The following is a 22479-nucleotide window of genomic DNA, read 5'->3' on the forward strand; positions in this document are numbered from 1 at the left end:
TAAAATGTTTAGTCAATAGAGTCTTATTAGAATTACTGTAAAAAGATGCTGTACAGCTATTTGGGAAAGGGGGGGTCCTTTCAGTGGCATTTCTCCCCCTATTTTTTGATATCAGAGGATGAGGTCATTAATCTAGATGAAGGAACTGGCAAAATAAGAGATATTGATTTTTCCCACTCTTCAGTTTGGTGAAACAGTCCTGATGTTTTCCCCTGATTTATGTTTTACTTATGTTTAATGAATTAATTTTTTTTCTTTACCACTATCCTTTACTTCCCTTGTCCCTTGCCTTGATTTTGATGGGGCCCTGATGTCTAATTGGTTTTGAGCCTTGAGGTCATCAGGTGCCAAGGATCTTTGAAGCCTCACTCCTTTTCCACTAAATAAAACCATTCATCATCCTTATTTCTTAGTATTTACCAGAGTTCCTGGCACATAGTACATGCTCAATAAATAAATACCTGCCAAATTAATAACCTTATATGCTCTTCCTGTTACAAGGCAACCCCAATGTGAAATGGATTGGCCTGAGTGTGGGTCCTCAACAGCACGCTTAAAAGGGACTGATAATGAGACTCAACTGCAGGCACACGCAAAAAGGTTAATAAAGGGTTTATTTATAGAAAGGGGAAATGAAGAAAGGAATAACTCAGGGAGAAAGATAGATAAATCTGTGACTGCGTCCCACCAGTTCTGCTGATCTGGAACCCCAATGGCACGCTGAAGGCTGGCGAAAAATCAAGGACCCCCAAGGCCCACATGTCTGGTTTTATGCCACGCCTGGCTGCTTAACTCCACCCTTAGTTCCCAGCAATCCTCCCTTTGGTGGTGATGGAGATTATAAGATTTTCAGTCCTTGGTGTCCTGGATCTCTTTGATCTGGGTTGGGGGTGGGGTCCATAAAACCTGTGTTTGTGGAGTTTGTTCAGGACAGCCTTTCCCCTCAACAGGTGAATGAACACAAACGTTCCAACTATTAAACTTTCCTAAACATTCCACCCAAACAGGGTTTCCTCTTGTCTCCTTGCCCATTACTCTTATTGCTGCTCAAACATTTGCACAATGGGTCCATTTTGTGCCATATTTTTTGTACATTGTTATGCCTATTCTCTGTTTATATGTTTGTACTTGTTCCCTGTTTATGTCATGTTTACTACTTTAAAGTCTACATTCCCCAAATGCATACTTTATACGTTTTCTTGCATCTTCTTCGTCCCTAAATGATTGCCAACCACGTACTCCCCACACCACCTAACAAATGTTTACCTGCTTAAATCTGTGGAGGCTGGTGATGGATGTTCAAACAAAAAACTACTCATCCATCTTAATTCAGCACTTACACTGCTTGTTCTTCAATTGCCCATCATCACTTGATTCAAGAGCAGTGATTTATTCATTCACAGAGCATTTACTCAACTTCCACTATGAGCAAGTCACTAGGTGCTCTGCGGGATATACAAAGATGTAAAAGACGCCTCCTCTGATTTCTACAGCAATTACTGGCATATGACTCATTCAGCAATTAATTATGTGCTGCCTTGTGCTTGTCTCTTAGACTACCTAGAAAGTGTTCTTTAAATCCTGCTAATCTGTTCGACTTTTTACTTATTAATGTCTTCATTAATTCAGTTATTCGGCAAATAGTTATTGAATGTCTATGATATGACAAGCACTATCCCTGCAGCCAGGACTGGTAAAAACAAATGGTGGTTCCTGCCATCTAAAAAAGGGCCAGAAATTAGTACAGAAGAAGAAATTGGGTTAGCAGTTATAACTAACCCCAAAGAAGGCTGCTCAACTTCTTCAGGGAATCATGCCAGATTTCAGTGAAGAGGTGACAATTCAATTAGACCTGGAGAGTAACAATTCAATTAGAAGGAGAGTAACGATTGTCCATTTATTTGCATCCAAAGGGAATGTCAAGAACAAATGCAAAAAAAATGCAAAAGACCAGGTGTATTTGGGACATAAGGGATGAAGTCAGAGCACAGGAATCTGTGGGAGGTAAAAGTGGGGAAATAAGTTGAAGTCTGGTTTTGCAGCTGCGTGCTAACAGGATTTGATCCTTTAGCAAGGAACTTTTTTTTTTTTCCTGATTATATATGTCATTGTATAAGATCATGGTAAAAAATATCCAATCATTCCCAGGCACTACAAAACAGAAAGTTAAATGGTTTTTTTTTTTTTTAAAGATTTATTTATTTATGCGTATAAGAACTGGGGTACAGGCCAGAGATGCAGGGGGGAGGGGAAGAGGATTCACCAGGGACAGAGTGGGGAACAGAACAGGCAGACTGACTGAAATACGCTGTGAGGGGAGCAACGGGCGAGTCAGGAGAGGTCTACTGTACCATGTGGGTAGCTCTCTGGTGGGGGATTAAACTCCTGTTGCAGAGGCTGCGGACAGCTTCATAGATTGTGTCTTGCGCCACCAGGGATGTTTAAATGATAATCTTTCAGCTTGTTTTCTAACTAGACTAATATATTGCCATTTAAAATGGAGTTTGTATTTTTTTTTTCATTTAGAAGAATCTCTTGGATATAATTCCACACCAGTACACATAGTCTATTTCATTATTTAAAATGACTATGGATGGTAATTCATGAGTAGTAAGAAAGACTGATTCTGAAACCAAACTGCTTAGGTCTGGTCTTTCAGCAAGTCACTGAACCTCTCCTTGATGCAGTTATCTTCTCTGCAAAATGAACACACTAATAGTACCTCTTGTTGCCTATGCCTTATGCATAGGTTTTTGTTAGGATCACATGTAAAGTGTTGAAAATAGTGCCTGGTAGATGAAAATCTTAGCTGTGATTCTATTTTTATTTAAACATTCAAGAGTGCTTTAAGAAAAAAAGTGATATAATCAGTGTTTTTTTTTTTTTTTTTTTGAAAGGTCATCTGGGGAGGATAAACAGGGAGAGAGGATTGGTGGTAGGAATCTGTAGTGAGATGGAGATTGGCTATTACTGGCAGAAAGGAAAAAAACAACTCTTGAGACATTTCTAAGAGCCCAAATGCTAGAATTTGTTGACTGCGGATGGCTGAGAAATACCCAATCTGACTACAAATTCCAGATATTTGTCTCAGAGGTCTGCTTAGATGGGTGCTGCAGTAGTCATATATTTGACAAATTATCTTCGAGTTCCTTCTACGGGTCTGGCACCGTTCTAGGCACAGAAAATAAGGAGGTAGACAAATCTGTGCTTAAGGAGAGCTTAGATTCCAAGTGTTCACTCCCGTGAGCGGGAGACCCAACAAATAGTAAACAAACACATGAAGAAGAATTTCAACAAGATCGACTACTAGGAGCACAGTAAATATTCAGTGACGTAAAATATTTACCCAACCCTGTACAAGATTAACAGCTCCCATAAGGACGATTATAGGAGCTCGTGATTCACCAGCGGTAGACCCCCAAGTTGGGCAGGTCAGCAGTGAACCCCCAAATGACGATTACAGGAGCTCGTGATTCACCAGCGGTAGACCCCCCAAGTTGGGCAGGTCAGCAGTGAACCCCATTTCACAGCGCAGGAATGAGAGGCCGGGAAAAGTAAATGACCACTGTTTAAAAAAAGGTCCAGCCATTCACAGACACGTACAAAATAGAAAGTTAAATGGTTTAAGAGACGATCTTTCAGCTCGTTTTCTTTCTAGACTATCTGGCCAAGGTCACGCCTGGATGTCGCTGGGAGCCGGCCCCGACCCTGGGGCGCCGTCCAGGCCCCCACGGGGGGCTGGGGGGCGCCCGAGGAGCCGGCTCCGGGGCCGGGGGCGGCGCGCGGGCCGGCGGCTCCGGGCGGGGCGCCGGCGGCGGTTGCGGGCCGCGTCGCGCGGCACTTCCGGCGTGTGCCGGGGTGGCCGGATGACGTGGCTGAGTCAGAGGAAGAGGCTGAGGAGGCGCCGGGGGGCGGGGGAGGCTCGGGAGCGGGCGGTGACGGCGGCGGCGGCGCGGAGGAGCCAGCGGCTGGGCCCGGGCCCGGTGCGTCTGTCCGCGCCCCGTGGATGCGAATCGGCCGCGGCGGACGCGGCGGCGGCGGCGGCGGAGGAGCTGGTGGGCCGGCGCCGGGCCGGTGGGCGCGCGCAGGATGAGGCCGCTGCCGGGCGCTCCCGGCGTGGCGGCGGCCGCCGCGCTGTTGCTGCTGCTGCTGCCCCGGGCCCGGGCGGACGAGCACGAGCACACGGTGAGACGCGCCCCACGCCGCTCGGGGCCGCCGCGGCCCGCTCGCCCCGCTCGCCACCCCGCAGGCCCCGCGCGGCCTGGAGGGCCGGACCGCCCGGGGGCGCCTTCCGGTTGGGCCTGGTGGAGCCGGAGCCCCGGCGCCGGGAGGACGCGTTTCCGTGCGCTCCGGGACGGGGCCCCGCGCCCCCGGGGCCTGGGCCTGCCTCCCCGGCCCGGCCTTAAATGGCGCCGCTCTCTTCGGTCTCTTTGGTGTCGGCGCCGGGGCCGGGAAGGGAGCCGGCGGAGGGTCGGGGCCCCCTTCGCCGCCGGGGCGGGGGCGGGCTAGGGGTGGGGACCCCGGGGCCGGGCGCCGCTCGCCGCGGCCGGGGCCCCGACCCCGCGGAGGGTGGACGCTCGGCGACGGCCGGGCGGCTCTCACCAGGAAATATCCACTCAGGGTCCTCTGCGCCTTCATTTCCTCCTCCTGCTCGAGCCGGATTGAAGCCCTGGCGTGGCGACGGCACCGATAAAAACTTGGGGTGAACAGCACTTCACACGTGTACGTGCACTCAGCCTGCACGTACTCAGTTCCCAGATTTTTCTTGAAACTTTTTCTTCACCACCTTCCAGCCCCGTAGTTGAGGCTCCCACCCTGGTGGTCTCTACCCAGGGCAGCTTTTGATTGCAAGGGGTCCTGAGTTTCCCGGTCTTCCCGGAATGGCCTCTTTTGCATTGGGCCTGAAATTGGTTCTCTTTTGTTTTCACATCAAAGCTTGAATGTTATCGAGTGACTTTCTCTTAGGGCTGTAACTCGATTTTCAGGATGGTAGGTGTGAGCAAGGCAGGAAAGTCATGTAAATTGAGAGGTTGCTGGGCGAGTAATTATTATTATTATTACTTTTAGAATAGCTTAGCGCGTCAGTAATGTGATTTTGCAGGAGAGAGTGTGTATGTACGAAATTTGAAAGATCTGGGGGCGTTTTCCGGCATTCCTGATAGGTGAGGAAAATGAAGCAGTCGTCTTTATTCATTGGACCCTACTTTACATTTCATTGGTAATTAACAAGACTTCTCATTAGTCCCTGGATTAGCTGGGCTCTTACTTTAGCTAATAGAAGCTCTAAACTTTTGACTATTTTACCTTCAATTATAGTCAGAAACTTATTGTTTCTTTTTTTTTTTTAGGGACACAAACCTCGAATCAATGACATGTTTTTGTGCTATATTCAAGATAATTTTGTTCCCAGATTCAGTAGTTAAGAACTGTTTTTCATTTGTTTCTTCTGTCGGGTTGTTCCAAAGTGCAGGTGTTTATTTTCAGTAGGCGTTTTATTGGTCAGTGGTATTGCTACTAATATTTTTCCAGTTTTTTTTTTTTTTAAACACTTAGAGAAACTTACATGTAAAACTCAGAACCCTCTCTTAACTATAATTCCACCATACAGCTATACACAAGCTTAGGGTAGTATTCTACTTTTTTATCTTGTGCTTTATATGAACTGTTATAAGTAAGGAAAATTATTAATTAAAATCTCACAAGTTGGAAGTTTATAAAGATCTTAGAATAATTTACAGATTAAAAATGTAAATATACCAATTTCAATGAAACTTTATTGCCAGGAACAGTTTAATTTTTTTTTCTTCCAGTAATTATAAAATATTTGATAAAAGGTTTTTGAGATAATACAATATGAGATGGTTGCTGCACAATTTGGAATCCTTTTCATTGTATGTCAACAACATTAAACTGCTCTCTATTGGCTTCCTATTGTTAATACTCAATAAAAAGGCAACAAGTTATACAGAAAGAATAGCATTAAGATAAGTCTAAAGTTTAAATAACTCATTCACGTATATGTATTTTTGCTATTAGCCAGAAAGTTTTACTTTTTTCCAAGTTTCTTGAAAAGTAGGCATTCACCTTAAGCAGATGATTTTTTTTTTCTCTTCAAAAGAAAAAAGTAGCCAGTGAAGTAAGAATGATACTGAAGGTGGAAGAGAAAAATTGCTAAGGGAAGGTTCCTGAGTAGATGTTTAGTAAATACCCATGGTATTGAATTACTAAAGAATTTCAGAAGCTAAGTTTGCCCTTTAAATTAACTTTCCTTGAAAACTGTCCAAGTAGAAATAATAATAGGGCTTTGTTGTGGTATGTGCTGGGTTCTGTTCTAATGCTTTATATATATTAACTCATTTTTAGCTTGTATTAATAATCTTGGGGGTTATGGGTTCATTTTATTTATTTATTTTTTAAAGATTTATTTATTTATGCGAGAACTGGGGTACAGGCCAGATGCGCAGGAGGGTAAGAGGATTCACCAGAGACAGAGAGGGGAACAAACAGAACAGGCAGACTGATGAAATACACTGCTGAGTGGAGGAGCGGGCGAGACAGGAGAGGTCTGCTTTGCCATGTGGGACCCTCGCCAGCTGGCTGGGATCAAACTGCGCTGCAGAGGCTGTGGACAGCTTCACAGGGCTGCTCTCAACCACCTGCGCCACCAGGGGAGGCCCTATTGGTTCGTTTTAGATGCATAGTTTTGGGGATGCCTGATGTGATTTAGGGGCTTTAGCTGGGTTAAAAATCCCTTTTCTTTGTGGTCCGTTGTACCTCTGATAGGTTATATTGGAATCTCTTTTATAGAGCGGTTAAGTTACATGCCCAAGGCCACACAGACAGTAGGGGTAGAAGTAGGCTTATAGGATATGCTTTTTAGCCCTTTATCCTAAAAATAGGATGGTGAAACAGTTGTATTAAGTTTAGTAGTTCTCTGTATTGATGGTATTTTTAAGTAGTTAAAGAATGCTTGAATAAATCTAGCCCCTTAATGAGTTGTTACTGAAGAGAGTTTTAGGTTGGCATAAAAGAGGGACAAGCACTGATTTAATAGGCATAAAACCTGCCCAGCCACACAATATGTGCAGGCATGTAAAGACTGTGTTTGGTTTTATGCTTTGCTGTTACCACCTTTGAAATTCTTCAGTTTTGAGCAATGGGTACTGCATTTTTATTTTGTATTGGGCCCAACAAATTGCATAGCTGGTCTTAAGGGACAGCTGTTCTATGCATTTCCACAAATCCCTATTTCTCTTACTTTATCTACTGAATTAGGATTCAGCTGACCATTTCACCATTGTCATTTTTTTATGTATTTATTTATCCAAAGCTCTTTTAATATTCTCAGAATAGTGAAAAAGAAATGTGCTATTGACTAATAAAGTATGTGCATCTAGAATATATAAAGATCTGTTCCTTTCAAAATTTTTAAAAGTCAAATCATGTATGGATTACAGGACAGTGAAATAAAAATTAAGAACACTTTCATGAAAGGCTCTTAATAATGATTGAAGAGACACTCTTTAGATGAATGAAAGATGCATAAGGCGTGGTTTATGTTTTTTGGTTTTAAGCTTCTAGAGTTAGATTAGCATGTCTCCTAAGAGTCCACAGTACTCCATTAAAAAGATTTCAAGTTAAGAATCATGGAATTTTAGAACTAGGAAGACTTGAGATCATTTAATACAACACTTTGATTTTCCTAGTGACCTGATGAGGCTCACTGACTGGCCCAAGGTCACAGAAAGAATCTGAGCTTCCTGATCTCTAGTCCTTGCTTTTTCTGCTTGTTTTATATTTAACATTTTCATTCATAGCACTGCTACGTAAAGATGTCAGCACCAAAAAACCAGCCAACCAAACAAGCAACAATCAGGGCACAGTAATCTTGAAAGCATTTTATTCTTTGCACTGTAGTCTTGAATTTTTTATTCCTCAAGATCATAAGTCAAAACTTTTTTTTTTTTTTTTTTTTTAAGTCTGTTACATACCCATACACTGTTTGGGCACAGCAAGTGATACTTAATCAGTGCTTGTTGAATGAGTTGAATAATTAGAGATATCAGGAACAAGAATATGCAATTTTGGAAGCATGTACCTATTGCTTAAAACACAGTGAACAAACTCAGACCATTGTTCATTTAAGATGTATGGGCTAAAATCCCCTGTCCTTGTGGCCCATTGTACCGCTGGTAGGTAATGTACAGGAAAACACTCCTAGCCTCTACCTTAAACACTTCTACCCCAAGTGATCTCAGAAATCTTTGTTTCCTTTACTTTGGCAAATGACAACCTTTTGTCTTCATCTCTTTTGGGTGTATAGGAATTCTTAAAACTTATTTGTAAATTTATAAGGATAATAAAGTCTTTATAAGTGCATTTGTGAGTGCTGTCATATAGATCTGGTTTTAGGACGTGTCATAATTTATTGTCCTATTTTCAGCTGTACTCTGGTAAACTGTGTTTATTTAAAAACAAAGCTATTTTAAGAGAGAGAGAAAGCAGTTATCTCTAGAGACTATCTAAAAATAAACTTTTATTTATTTGTATTAGAAATCTGATAGATGTGCTTAAAGTAAATAATTAAAAACTATTGAAATTGCGATTTTTGCAACCTTTTCAGAACTGGATTTTGCTTTCTCACAAAGTATTTTAATGCAAATATTTATCTTCTGAAGACTGTCAGGATTAATGGTAAAGCCTTCTTTCAGCTTTCTGATCTTAAATGGATGTATTTTGTGACCCCTCCTTATTTCTTTGAAAGGGCTCTCTTGCAGTCAGTGCACATACTTCAGACTTCGTTTATGTTATTAATGAACTTTAATATTTCATCATTTCTTCAGTGTTTTTCCATCATATCAGGTATCTTTTGTGTACATTATACGATACATAGACTTTTCTGCATACTGAACAGGTGTCAATTCTAATACCAACACTGATAATTTTATAATGATTGGTTTAGAACACTGTTCTGAGAATTATGTATATCTTTTTTTTTTAGCAAAAAGTAGGTGCGAGTGGGGTTGTATAGATTTAGACCTTTGATTTATTCCTTCATACATGAAGATTATCTAGTTTTTCTGAAGTGTCCTGAAACAGCTTAGGATTTTCTTTATTTATCCTGACCCTTCTCTGCCAAAACAGAATTAATCATTCCTTTACCATTGCTACTATAGCCCTTAGCTTAGTTATAGCACTTACTTCTTTGTTGTTAATCATTTACTTGTCTGGCTTTACTGTGCATTGTGAACCTAAAGAAAAGAATAATATTTTTTTTTATCTGTATATCCTGAACACTCAAACTTGTGCTTGACACATGTCTCTTGTCTTCAGAAAATGAGATGGTCTGTTACTTTATTAATAACAGATATTTCACGTATCTTATGTCAACAGTGAGATATTTACTAAACATTATGATCGAAGATGACGTGATTAAATTTAAGTCCTAGCGTGATGGTGAATGAAAAGAGTTGAAGACTTTGGATAAGAGTAGACATCAGTGCTTTTTGAAGTGCCAAAGGACTTAGGGTTTGGGTGTTCATATCTGAGAGAATGGTGGTACAATTAGAACAGTACTTGAATCCTATAGATTTGGGTGAAATGGATTTGCTTTTGGAGATTTAGTGGATTTTGATTGAAAATGATTATTCAGTGTAAATGGAGGACTAAAGGTAAGGATTTGGTAGTTGGGCTAGTTGGATAACTTCCTCTTTATATGCTCCATACCACCCTACTTTATTATAATTGCTTATTCAGTGTCCATATTTCTCTTTAGACTCTAAGGTCCATCAGAGCAGAGGATATGCTATGTTCAGAGCTGTATCCTCTGTGTTATGTTGGCACATGGTAGCTTCTTTGTAAAAAAATAATGTTCAGTGGATTACTGACTTAAATTGCATCCTGCATTATCTTTAATTTATATTGCTAACTTGAGTTACTAGCTTTAAAATTATTCTTATAATTGCTTTTCATAGGTTCATTGGAATTTTAAACTTGAAATTGTAGAAATTTTTAGGATATCCCCCACTGGACCTTGAAAAGGAGAAGTCACCTGCCCACAGTCTCTGGATCACATTCCAGATGTAGCTGTATCTAGTATTCACTGAAACTGTTTACATCACTAGAGATACATATTACATATACTCGCTTTGTGTGTGTGTGTGTGTGTGTTTGTGCGCGTGTATGCATATCTTCCAGACTTACGAAGAAGACAGTGAAATGAGGTCTTGGATGGACTGTGGCTTTCTATCCCTCTTTTTTTTGTCATTTCTTTCTTTAGTTTTTGACCAGTGATCATGGAAAGGAGATTAAATTTTATTCCTAGCAATGTTAGATTTTTGGGGTTTCTATTGATTAACACACGAAGTTATGGATAAGTTATTGATTTTGTTTTCTTTTTCCTTGTCCACATTAGCTTGGTTAATCATTGGTTCTAGGTTTGCTATTATTTGATAGTACAAGTATTAGTTATAAATACACTGTTATGAGTAATTAGACTTTGTCTTGGCAATACTTTCTGTGAAGCAAAGTTTGGAAAAGGTGCATCTCCTGAGACCATAATCAGAGGTTATAATTTAAAAATTCACTGAGTTTCGTTTTTTATGGTGTAGACATTGGGTATCAAAATAAATTAAGCTTTCAGTATTTATAACTTTTCAAACAGGAGTAGTATATTTTTGTTCAGAACAAATACTTCCCTTAATTTGAATTAAATTAATAAACACATTCTTCTTTATCTTTTTGGTTTCAGTATCAAGATAAAGAAGAAGTTGTCTTATGGATGAATACTGTTGGGCCCTATCATAATCGCCAAGAGACATATAAATACTTTTCACTTCCATTCTGTGTGGGGTCAAAAAAAAGTATCAGTCATTACCATGAAACTCTGGGAGAAGCACTTCAAGGAGTTGAATTGGAGTTTAGTGGCCTAGATATTAAATTCAAAGGTAAGTAACCCCTAATAGTTCTTATAATAAAAATTAGATTGTATATCAGCATTTCTCAATGTTGGCACTATTGACATTGGGGTCAGATACTTCTGTTTTGTACCCCCAAAGTATTGATTAGATATGCTAGTAAGGGAGCTGCTAAATTAAGTGGTCTAGGTGAAATAGTAAATGCTGATTAGAGTTCTCTTTCTACTGTAGCCGCTTGCTTTCCTGTTCAAGGTTAAAGTTGTTCAAGCTTTGAAAAGTGTTTTATGAGGCTTCCTGGTTGTTATTTATAGTATCGTAGAATTTTAAAGTTGAATGTACTGTGGAGATTGTCATCTGATTTCCTCTTAGCGAGGCTCAGAAATGAAATGATTTGTCCAAGGTATATCACAGCATACTGATAATATTATGGAAGCTCAAACCTTTTCTATGTGAACTGTGGCAATTCTTATATTGTTAATCTTTCTTCTCTTAAGTATTTGATTTTTAAAATTTTTCTAAAGGACTATCCAAATAAGAAAATAAAATTTTGGAAATATTGTAAAAACAAAAAAAACTATTTATGTAAACACAACACTATACACACACACACACACACACACTCCTTTTATTTTAACCTGGTAGATTTTGTGAGCTAAATGGATTGATATTGTTTCATAAAATGAAAGTCACTAAGTAGACATTTGAAGGAACTTAAGATTATATCAGGATAGTCTTAGGTCTAATGTGGGATGTGTCTTAGAATTTAATGCATTTTTTTTTCTTAATAGTCTTATGTACTGCTAGTAGATAAAATGCTAAACTGACACCACAGAGAGGAAATTAAAAAGAGAAGGGTATTTGAGTATTTCTAACTAGGCCTGCATTGAGTATCTATTCCACATGCAAGGTTCTAAGAGTTACCTTGTAAAATTGTAGAATGTTCTAAAATTATAGATAATGGACCCTACAATCTTAGAGGGTGCCTCTTGGACCCTTGCCATAGAGGAGTGGAAAAACATGTACTTTGGTGTCAGAAAAAGACTTCATGCACCCCACCTCCTGTGTAGTTGTGGGAAAATTGATCACCTGTTTTGATCTAATTTTATTGACCTATGAATTGAGGCAAATAAAATCCAGTTGATGGAACTGTTGTCACAGTTAAATGAAATAATGTTGAGCATTTGTCAAAATACCTGCTACATAGTTTACACTCAATAAATGGTCATTATTATGAATACTGATTGCACATAATATAGGTCTATAGTTCCAACATGATTTTGCATTAGAAATTAAGGAATGATAAATTATTTTATTGATTATAGGATTTGATTTACCTCAAGGTGCTGCACTAGCCCCTAGGTGATTTGGTTAGTTCTGTTAACAATCCTGTTGAACAACCATAAACTGTGTGTTGTGTGGAGGAGAGTACCTAGGCATCTGACCTACCTATATTTTTTATACAATTCCATCATGTGTTCAGCCCTACATTTTTTCCATGACATCTGTGTTGCTTCTAAGTTCTGAGTGTCCCTTGTGTTCTGTGACACCATTCTCTTTCCTTCTTGTAGGTATTGCTTCTTTGTTATGCTTTCTCTTGCTTTACTGGTAGTCTTTGCCATCTTCCATTTGTTTTCCACTTTTCAAAATTAGCTCATCTCTTTTCTCCTCCGTCTTTTTTCTTTTTTGTGCATGCATCATTCTTTGCTGACATTTGAAAGATATGTTTGACTGTGCTAGTATGCCTTGTTTAATTGGAAATCTGGGAACTTGATATTACCTTGGTTTTTATTGTCCTGTTGGTTTCAACTAAAGTATCTTAGCCAGGCCAAATAACTTGAATCTTGTGTTGAATCTTGAGTCTTGGTATTTTGAATTTTTGATTTTTGCACTTCCTTAAATCTTGTGCTAATTGCAAATTTCATAAGCATGGGCTTTTTATAAATTCTTATTTAAACCAATGACAAAATTATTCTCCCCCAGGTGCATATCTTTTTTTGTTTTCAGAAATATATTCTATATTTCTGATTTTTACAGACATATCATTTTATATCATTTGTATATTAGTTTCTAATATATAAATTTTAAACACTACAAATAAATAATAAAGACGCTAAGAATCAACTAGATGTAATTACCATTAACTTGTTCTTCTTTCTTTATAGTCACTCATATTATTTAAAATGTTTAAAAATTGGGTTCATGTTATCTATATGATTTTTAAAACTTATGTAACACTTATATAATGTTTACTACGTGCCAGATACTGTTCTGAGCACTTAGTAAATCAACAAGTTACGTATGATTAGTTCCTACTCCTTTTTTAATATCTTATGAGCTTGTCTTCTATTGTTATTCTTTTAAAAATGTGTTTATACATAAGCCAGAAAGAAAAAGAAAAATACTGGATGGTCTCACTCATAGCAGAAGTTTAGAAAACCTAAATAAGGGGCCAGGAAAAAGAATAACTATAATAAAGAGAAAAATCAAAATCAACATGCAACTATAAACCAGAGACACACTGCGGGGGGCGGGAAGGAGGGATTGGGGTCAAAATAAGGGGGGTGCAATTGTATGGGGAATATAACCAAAATGAAAATGCATACCTTGTGCAAAAATGAAAAATGATACAAGAAATACATTAAAAAAATAAAAATATGTTTATACAGTCAGTAGTCTATAATTTGGGTATTGTAATTTCCCTCAATTACAAGATGGTCATTGTTTTCCTTCCTTGCTTTTCTTGGTGTGGTTTTTGCTATAGAAATAACTGTATTTTGCTATCCTAGCACATAGGTATTTTACTAGGGTTAATTCTAGAAGTTCAATTACTGAATCAAAGGGTATAAACTTTTTTTTTAAAAGAGATTTATTTATGTATACAAGAGCTGGGGTACAGGCCAGAGATGTGGGGGGTGGTGAGAGGATTCACCAGAGACAGTGGGGAACAGAACAGGCAGACTGAAATACACTGCTGAGGGGAGCAGTGGGCGAGACAGGAGAGGTCTGCCTCACCATGTGGGTTGCTCCCTGGCTGGCTGGGGATTGAACTTGTGCTGCCGAGGCTGCGGATTGCTTCATAGTGCGGTGCTTAACCCCTTGCGCCACCAGGGAGGCCCATGGATATAAACATTTTTAAGGCAGTTTTTGATACATGTTGCCAAATAGCCATCTGGAAAAAATTGTATAGTTTACACTGCCTATCAAGTTGGACACTTTATATATATATATATATATATAAAATAAATTACATACATGATTGAAAGCTGAATTTACCGTTTTTCCCATTCCATTAATTTTTTTTTATTATTATTATTTAGCAGTTTTTGAGTAGATACTGTATTCCGGCACTATGGTGCACTCTGGCTACCAAAGTTGAACCATAAGCTCTGACTTCAGGGCTTCATGGACCCTCTCAAGTTGTACTCTTAATTTTGAGTCAGTGTGCATGGAGGTAAAGAAGATATCATTTTCATTGGAATCCCAAATGGGTGTGTGGCTCCAAGGAACTTGACACTGTGAATATATTGGCACTGTAATCTTTATACCAACTCTGGGAAGTAGAGAGTATAGATTTTATTGTTTTACTGTTGAGGGAACTGAGGTTCACAGAGGCTACGTGGCTTGATTTCATTCACATGGCTAGTAAAAAGTGGAAACCATACTAAAACTCAAATTTACATCTATCCTCTGCAAATTAGTCTGTTGTGACTTCCTGAGAAACCTTGCCAAGTGCTGCTGAACTTGAGATAGACTATTTGTGATTTCCTAATTTAGTTATGTTATCAGAAGAGAAAGTAAAGTGTGATATTCTCAGAGAAGAACATGAATAATTAATAGTTACTACTTTCTTTCTTCCCAGTGTTTTCACCACTATTCAATTATTACTCTGGAATGTTATTGGGGATTAATGATAGAGTTATTGGTGTGTAATTTCCAGTCATTATTAACATTTGCTACTTTATAATTTTCCTAAGCCCTCCCTACCCCCATGAAAAATATTTTACTTCGGTCAATCTGAGTTACATCCTCTTCAGAATTCATGTTTAATTTTTTTAAAAAAAAAGATCTATATCTATTGATGTGTATAAGAACTGACAGGAGGTGTGGGGGATGAGAGGATTCACCAGAGACAGAGTGGGGAGCCGAACAGGCAGATCCACTTAAATACACTGCTGAGGGGAGCAGTGGGAAAGACTGGAGATAGCTTGATAGAACTGAGACATTAACCCCTGCACCACCAGGGACGACCTGTATTTAATCTTAAGAAAGATATACCCTACTGTAATTTTAAAGCAGTGATTTATGGTAGATTTTTCTAGTTACAGAGAATGTTGACTCAATGATTTGTCATATTTAGAAATAATTACATTTGTTATTTTCAAAGTGGCTCCCTCCTGAGAGAGGTGCTATTTCAGTTAAGCAACCAGGCTCTTCAGTTGTTTATGGTGTTTGTATTTATCTGCCTAACTTCAAGAAGAATTCATTAAGAGTTTACTAACCGGGCCCTTTTTACAGTCCATGGAAATGATAAATTTTTTCTTCTTATCACATTTCTAGATTTTACATTGTGAAAGATCCTCTTTAAGGCCTCTTTTTCAATCCTGAAATGCTCTGCTCAAAATTTCATTTGTTTATACTGATATTCTTAGACATACACCATTCACACACAGATGTATGACCAGTCATGTGTTCCTGTTGAAGGGGATATGTTCTGAGAAATGCATCATTAAACGATTTTGTCATTGTGCTGATGTCAGAATGTAAATTACACAAACCTAAATGGTGTATATATAGTATATTATACACCTAGGTTACATGGTATAACATTGGGATCACCACTATATGTGCAGTTTGTCATTGCCAAAAAGTCCTTAAGCAACTTGTGACTAGTATATGGGCAATTCTAATTTGCCTGTTGATTTCTTTTGCCCTATAAATGGAAAACCATGCTCTTAAAATTTGTTAGAATTTTTTGTTTGTTTAGTTTTTGCTATCTATAGGTAAAAAGGATATAATCAGTTTTGGGCATACTTCTAAGTCCTGATGGTCTTTTTGCAGAGCTAAGATCAGTAGCTTAGTACAGGGTTTTAAGTAGTACGGATCTGTAGACCATAAGGGAGGTGTGGAGAGAAAGGGTGGGTTATGGTACTTGAGAGATCTTAGGGGATCTTAGAGATCTTAGGGGATCTCCAGAATTGGGGATTACTCTGTTGAGGAGAGCAGGGGGATTGGGGCAATACTAGGATGGACCTCAATATAAGCAAAAACAAAATCTATAGATTGCAAGCTCAAGGTGAATGGGAACCTTTTTAGGTGGTGGAGTTTGGCTAGAGTGTAGGGGAGAGGATGATGTTTTTGGAAAGAGAAGATTGAACTAAAGTTCAGACTGGGAGGAATCTTTTAAAAGCTCTTTGCAGGTAAATGTCATGTTGTATATCAGAATGTCATGCATTAGATTGCTGTTATGTTAATAACAGTTACTGTGAATGTTTGATTGTAACAGCAAGGAGTTAGTGATTTTGCAGAAGAGGTAATCGTGAGGTCTCCCTCCTACAGTCACTGCAGTTTGAGTTGCTGCTCAAACATAGGCCTTCCTTTGGTTCTCACTTCCCCTCTGTAGGGGTGATTGCCTGCTGCCCATTGTTCACTATCAAACTCCATGGAACTCCCATTTGGGGACCTCTTAGTTCTCCTAGCTGCTACTGTAGGAACCCTTTATAGCAACCTCATGTTCTTACTCTCCCTCCCTTTTCTGCTCAACCTATTTTTCTCATGAAAATCCTAAATTCCTTGCTGCCTAAAAAGGCCTGAGTAGAAAGAAAATCTGTGTGGGAATCATTGTTGGAGACAAAGCAGTTTTCCTATTTTGAGTGTGCAAGTATTTCCCTGACTTCAAAGTTTTGGAGTCCCTACTCTGGGCTAAGCGATATAATGAAAGGAAGCTGTTCTTTCTGTTGAGCACTGGGGTCATGTGTTGCTGGTGCCTGGGGTTATAACTCTTGTAGAAATTTTTTTTTAAAGATTTATTTATTTATTTATTCATACATACAAGCACTGGGTAAGTCAGAAGCGCGGGAGGGTGAGAGAATTCACCAGAGCCAGAGCGGGGAACAGAACAGACAGACTGACAAAATACACTGCTGAGGAGAGCAGCGGGCGCAGCAGGAGAGGTCTGCGCGCCATGTGGGGCCCTTGCCGGCAGCCGGGGATTGAACTGGCACTGCGGAGGCTGCGGGCAGCTTCGCAGCCTAGCGCTCAACCGCTGCGCCACCAGGGGAGGCCTTCTTGTAGAAATGTTTTTATAGATGGTTATTAATAATGGTTCAGCTACAATTTATATTTAAGAAGTTTCAAGCAACATTTAAGAAATTTAAGTTGTCTTTTGGGGAAAATTAGCACTTCAAGTTTCTAAATAATCAATATAGGACAGGAGAACTTAAAATAACTACTTTTGATTTTTTTGTTCAGATTTATTTTTCCTAATTGTTTAATATACAAAATAATTTAATCCTTTTTTGGACATCCAGAGTATTGGCAGGTTTTCGGATTATGTTTTGTTAAGAAACCATAAGCACATTTGTGAAAACATAGTTTTGAAAGGCTTGTAAGTTAGAGATCATCTGAATAGTATTTGGTAATAATATTTTTGAAAGCAGTCAGGAATAAAAATGGCTCATCTCTAGGGGACTTCTGAGCAATTTATGAACAGTAACGCCAGCCAGGTAGAGGTTTGCCTTTTAATTTTCCTAATTATGAAGAGCCGGTGGAATTCCTCATAGACTCTGTAGCCTCTTGTGACTTGTATTTCCAAGATTGTTTGATATCTTACAACTTGAAATTCTTCTCTTTAGGATCCTATTTTTGAGGTTTTTGTATGTGTTCAATAAAAACTTTGTGTGTTCAGCTTCTAATTTTTGTCTTTAAAACCAATTTATTTTAAAGATACTTTGTAAATTCATGTATAATTTTTTTATAAAGCATTGTTTACTTAGTCAGATAATCTTTGAAAATAAAGATTAAAATCCTTTCAAACCTAAACAAAAAAGGAATTCCAGCCCACGTTTATTTATCTCTCAGACTGAACTGCTATGAATAGAAATTTTAACTTCAGGAAATCTTGGTTTTTTTTTCTTGAGTTGTTTTCTCACTAATTTCTCATTTTCATATCATGCAGATGATGTGATGCCAGCTACTTACTGTGAAGTTGACTTAGATAAAGAAAAGAGAGATGCATTTGTATATGCTATAAAAAATCACTACTGGTACCAGATGTACATAGATGACTTACCAATATGGGGTACGTATTCTGTTACATTTAAAAGGATTCTATAAAGGTTCTATAAAGATTCTATTCAGCATTCTATATACTGAATCTGTAAATGCATTTTCACAGAATGCCTTTAATAACAATTTTAAGATCCCCTATTTAAAGGATTTTTGACATTGGCAGACATGTCACATTTTCTCCAAATACAACTTTTATACAATATAACTTTTCAGATTCAAGGAACTAGAAGGTACCTTGACCAATCCAAAATACCCCCTGCCCCTTTCCCATGTTTTCTTTTTGTTGTTGTTTTAGATTTTATTTATTTATACAAGAACTGAGGTACAGGTCAGAGGTACGGGAGGGTGAGAGAATTCACCAGAGACAGAGCATGGAGCAGAACAGGCAGACGGACCAAAGACACTGCTGAGGGGAGCAGCGGGCGAGGCAGGAGAGGCCTGCTGCGCCATGTGGGTTTCTCCCTGGCATGTTTTCTTTTGATTTATTTTTATTAAATAAAACCAAAGAAGCTAAGTAGGATTTTGAAGCTTATTTTTGATTCTCTTGTGGAACTGCTAGTATGGTTTTTAGATATTGAAAGTATCCTAAATAACTTGTAGCTCCTATGTTATTTTCCAGAACTCTGTATGTTTAAAACTTTGTTTTGTTTTCGGTCTATTGCTTGTCTGTATTGATGGAGAAAAAGGTATAGCACAGTTAATACAAACTTGTGCATAATTTAAAAAAAATCATTTGCGTTGGACTTGATTACATTATTCAAAATGCAGGGCATAGCCAAACAGCTATCATAGCCAACATATTTGATCACATTTTTCTCTTAGTGTTTTTTTTTTGGGGGGGGGGGTCTTTTGATGCCTGTTCTTATTTATGATTAAGATTCTAATTCTTCAAATTAACAGTCTACTATATTCATGAGCAGCAAAATGATAAAGTGAGCATATCTGATCTGTTTAATTTGGTACTGTCATGAAATTTGTAAGTAAAATAATCTCAAGATGTAATTGTATGCATTCATCATTACCATTTGGGATATTAGTTATATATGACCAGTAAGCATTTTATATAAGGCCTGAGTTAGTACTACATTTATACAGATATTTCTGTCATCAGCTCTGAGAATAGTAGAAGTGCTGAATAATTCACTAAAGATTTCTGATCCTGTGATTCAGGAGAACCCACTGGCTTTCCTCTTTTTTTGAATGAGAGAACAGGTTTCTCCCCTATTCTTTTCATTGCTTACAGGTTTCATGTCTGAACCTTAGGGGTTTTTTTCTGTGGGCTTCCTCGGTAACATGGCAACTGTGCTTGCCTATTTTAAGAGAAAGTGTTTTGAACCCTGGGATTCCAGAGCCTGTCAGATTTAAGGGAGATATTTTGGAGTATCTCTCTTGGGTGCCTTGAGGTATAAAGAAGAGGCAATTAAGTTTTAGTACCCATATGTACATATGTGGAGAATGGATAGTAGGAATGGGTAGATCATAGGTTATCAGAGAAAGTGATGAACTGAGCCTCTGGAGACCTTGATTTTAATTTTCAGTTTGATCACTACAAACTAGGAAACTTTGCCAGATGGTGATGTATCACTTCTCTGAAATTTTGAGCTAGTAAGGAAAAAACACATGCAAGGTGATATTTATTATAAAGGAAGGTGATGCTAATGACAGAGCATGAACTTTGAAAATCAAATTATTGGTAGGTTTTGCTGAGCTAACTTTTTCACTACTCCCTGACCAAAGTTTGTGTTTGCCAAGTAGTTAACAAAGGGTAGAAATCCAGTCTGCATATTTACCTTGTTCTAACCATAAGGAATAATAGTAGTAGTGCTTTTTCATAAAACTATTTTTATGAGCTTTTACCATCTAAAATATTTGAAGATTAAGTAATATTACCTTGTGAAAAGTGTTCTTTCTTTTGTAGGTATTGTTGGTGAAGCAGATGAAAATGGAGAAGATTACTATCTGTGGACCTACAAAAAACTTGAAATAGGTTTTAATGGAAATCGAATTGTTGATGTTAATCTAACTAGTGAAGGGAAGGTGAAACTGGTTCCCAATACTAAAATCCAAATGTCATATTCAGTAAGTACTAAAATAATAATACATAGGAAGAATTGTTTGTCACCTAATATCGACAGTTAAGTGTGATTTAGAACTTTAATAGATGGCTATGTAGCTTGAAGTGGGATGCAACAGAATGTTATTAAAACTGTATTTCCTCAGTGTATGTAAATGAGTTTCCTGAGAACAGGGAGATTTACTTCAGTTCTGTAGTATTAGATACACTTTATGCATTTGCAGGAGCTACCATTTGCTGCAGCAAAGTTTACCATTATAAGTAGGTAGTTAACTGAACTATGTATTTTCATGGTTATGTTTTTAGATCACATTATTCTTGATGAATGATCACATTCATCAAGTTGGAGTATGCAAATCAGCAGTAGTTAATAGTACTTGAGAACTGAAATGATTCCTCTAAGTAAAGTTGTAAGTTTTGTAAATACAGAGGAAAGTTGGTTAACTGTTTATCATACATGTTTCAGCTTCTCAAATAACAGCAAGCTTCCACTATTTTGCTAGTTTCTTATTCCATGTGTGTAAATCTTTACAAATAGTGCTCAGTTTTGTTATAGATTATTAATTTGTTTGCTCATCGTGATTTTCAAATGAAAAAATTTTTCTTCAGGTAAAATGGAAAAGGTCAGATGTAAAATTTGAAGATCGATTTGACAAATATCTTGATCCATCCTTTTTTCAACACAGGGTAGGTAAATTGTGTATTTTAATCTCTCAGTGTGTCTTCAGCAAAAGTTAATGAGCACCTACCATATGTAGGGCATTGTGCTAGAGCTGTGTAGCCCAAAGATTTAACTAATGGTGATTTTGGGTGTGAGCTCAGAGTCATAAGGTGAGAGAGAGTTTTAAAGAAGCAGTCAAAAACTCCCATCATTTTGCCTGTGGTTTAAACCAAGTAAGAATACACATGGAAGCAAATAATATTCGGGACATCAAAATAGCACTTTTATTACTAAAGTGACTAAAATTGGAAACAGCGACTTAGGTCTGTGATCATACAGGCTTAATGTTGAAATTCAGAATTAAATGTACTTAATATAGTCAGTGCTGCAATATTACAAGTTTTCTTTTTTCTGGTTAATAGTTAAAAAATTTTATTTTGACAAAAGTTCAGATAGAAAAGTTGCAAAAATAGTAGCCCCTAATTCAGGGAATTTCTGAATTCCCTTCACCCAAATTTCCCAGATATTGACATTTTATTACATTTTCTTTATCCCTCCTCAGCTTTCTCATTTAAGAGTAATTGCTGACATGGTATCCTTTCCCCTAAGAGCTTAGTTGAGTATTCCTACTTATAAACATTCTCTAATAGAAATTCTTTACAGTGATCAAAATCAGAAAATTAATATTGATAATACTGTTAAAATCTATAGATTTTATTTAGAGTCTACCAGTTGCCCCATTAGTATTCTTTATAGCTAAAAGAAATAACTGAATGTGTATTGCGTTTGGTCATGTCTCTTTATTCTCCTTTTATCTGGGATAGTGAATAGTGCCTTAGTCTGTATTTCATGACATTGATATTTTTTTTTGTATTTTTGAATATCTTAATTTCTTAATGAGGTAACATTAGTTTACATCTTTGTGTTTTAAAAGTATAGGATTTCTCCCCCCCAGCTGTCAGTGCACACCACACCTACTACCAAAATACTCATAATCTACCACCATAGTCTATAGTGTTTGCTCCCCACTTCCCACTCCTAGTTTTGTTCTTGTCTTTCCTCTTTCCTGCTCCCTCTTCCTCTGGGAGCCTCAGTTCTATAGTCAGGGTTAAAATTCTGTAGTCTCGGGTTAGTTCTTAATTTAGCTTTCTAAGTGACACCATCTGGTATTTGTCTTTTTTTTTTCTCCTTCTGGCTTGTTTCGTTTAGCACATCCCCCTCCAGCTCCATCTATGTGGCCAAAATGGCAAGAGTTTGGTAGCAGAGTAGGATGCTATTGTGAGGTGAGGTTGTGGAGAAAAAAAAAAAAAATTCTTACACTGTTGGTGGGAATGTACAGTGATCTAGTCCTTATGGAAAACGGTATGGAGATTTCTCAAAAGATTAAAAATGGATCTGCCATAGAGCCCAGCAGTTCCACCACTGGGTATCTACATAAAGAATACAAAAATACTAATTCAAAGGGAAACAGGCATTCCATGTTCATTGCAACACTATTTACAGTAGCCATGCTTATTGTAAGTTTTCTTACATGGACATCT

General features: G+C 38.0%; 1 protein-coding gene across 1 annotated transcript in view; it reads left to right on the forward strand.

Moving 5' to 3' along the window:
* Positions 1-4089: 4089 nt before the first annotated feature.
* Positions 4090-22479, forward strand: part of TM9SF3 (transmembrane 9 superfamily member 3) — a gene marked incomplete at both ends in the record, with an annotated part of 56616 nt that continues 38226 nt past the window's right edge. Inside the window, 5 exons of the mRNA XM_084244661.1 lie at positions 4090-4185; positions 10751-10946; positions 18091-18213; positions 20122-20282; positions 20887-20964. Coding sequence (XP_084100787.1) covers positions 4090-4185; positions 10751-10946; positions 18091-18213; positions 20122-20282; positions 20887-20964 — 654 coding nt within the window. The remainder of the gene's footprint in view (positions 4186-10750; positions 10947-18090; positions 18214-20121; positions 20283-20886; positions 20965-22479) is intronic.

The sequence above is a fragment of the Talpa europaea genome (assembly GCF_964194135.1).
Source record: "Talpa europaea genome assembly, chromosome: 10".
NCBI classification, from domain to species: Eukaryota; Metazoa; Chordata; class Mammalia; order Eulipotyphla; family Talpidae; genus Talpa; species Talpa europaea.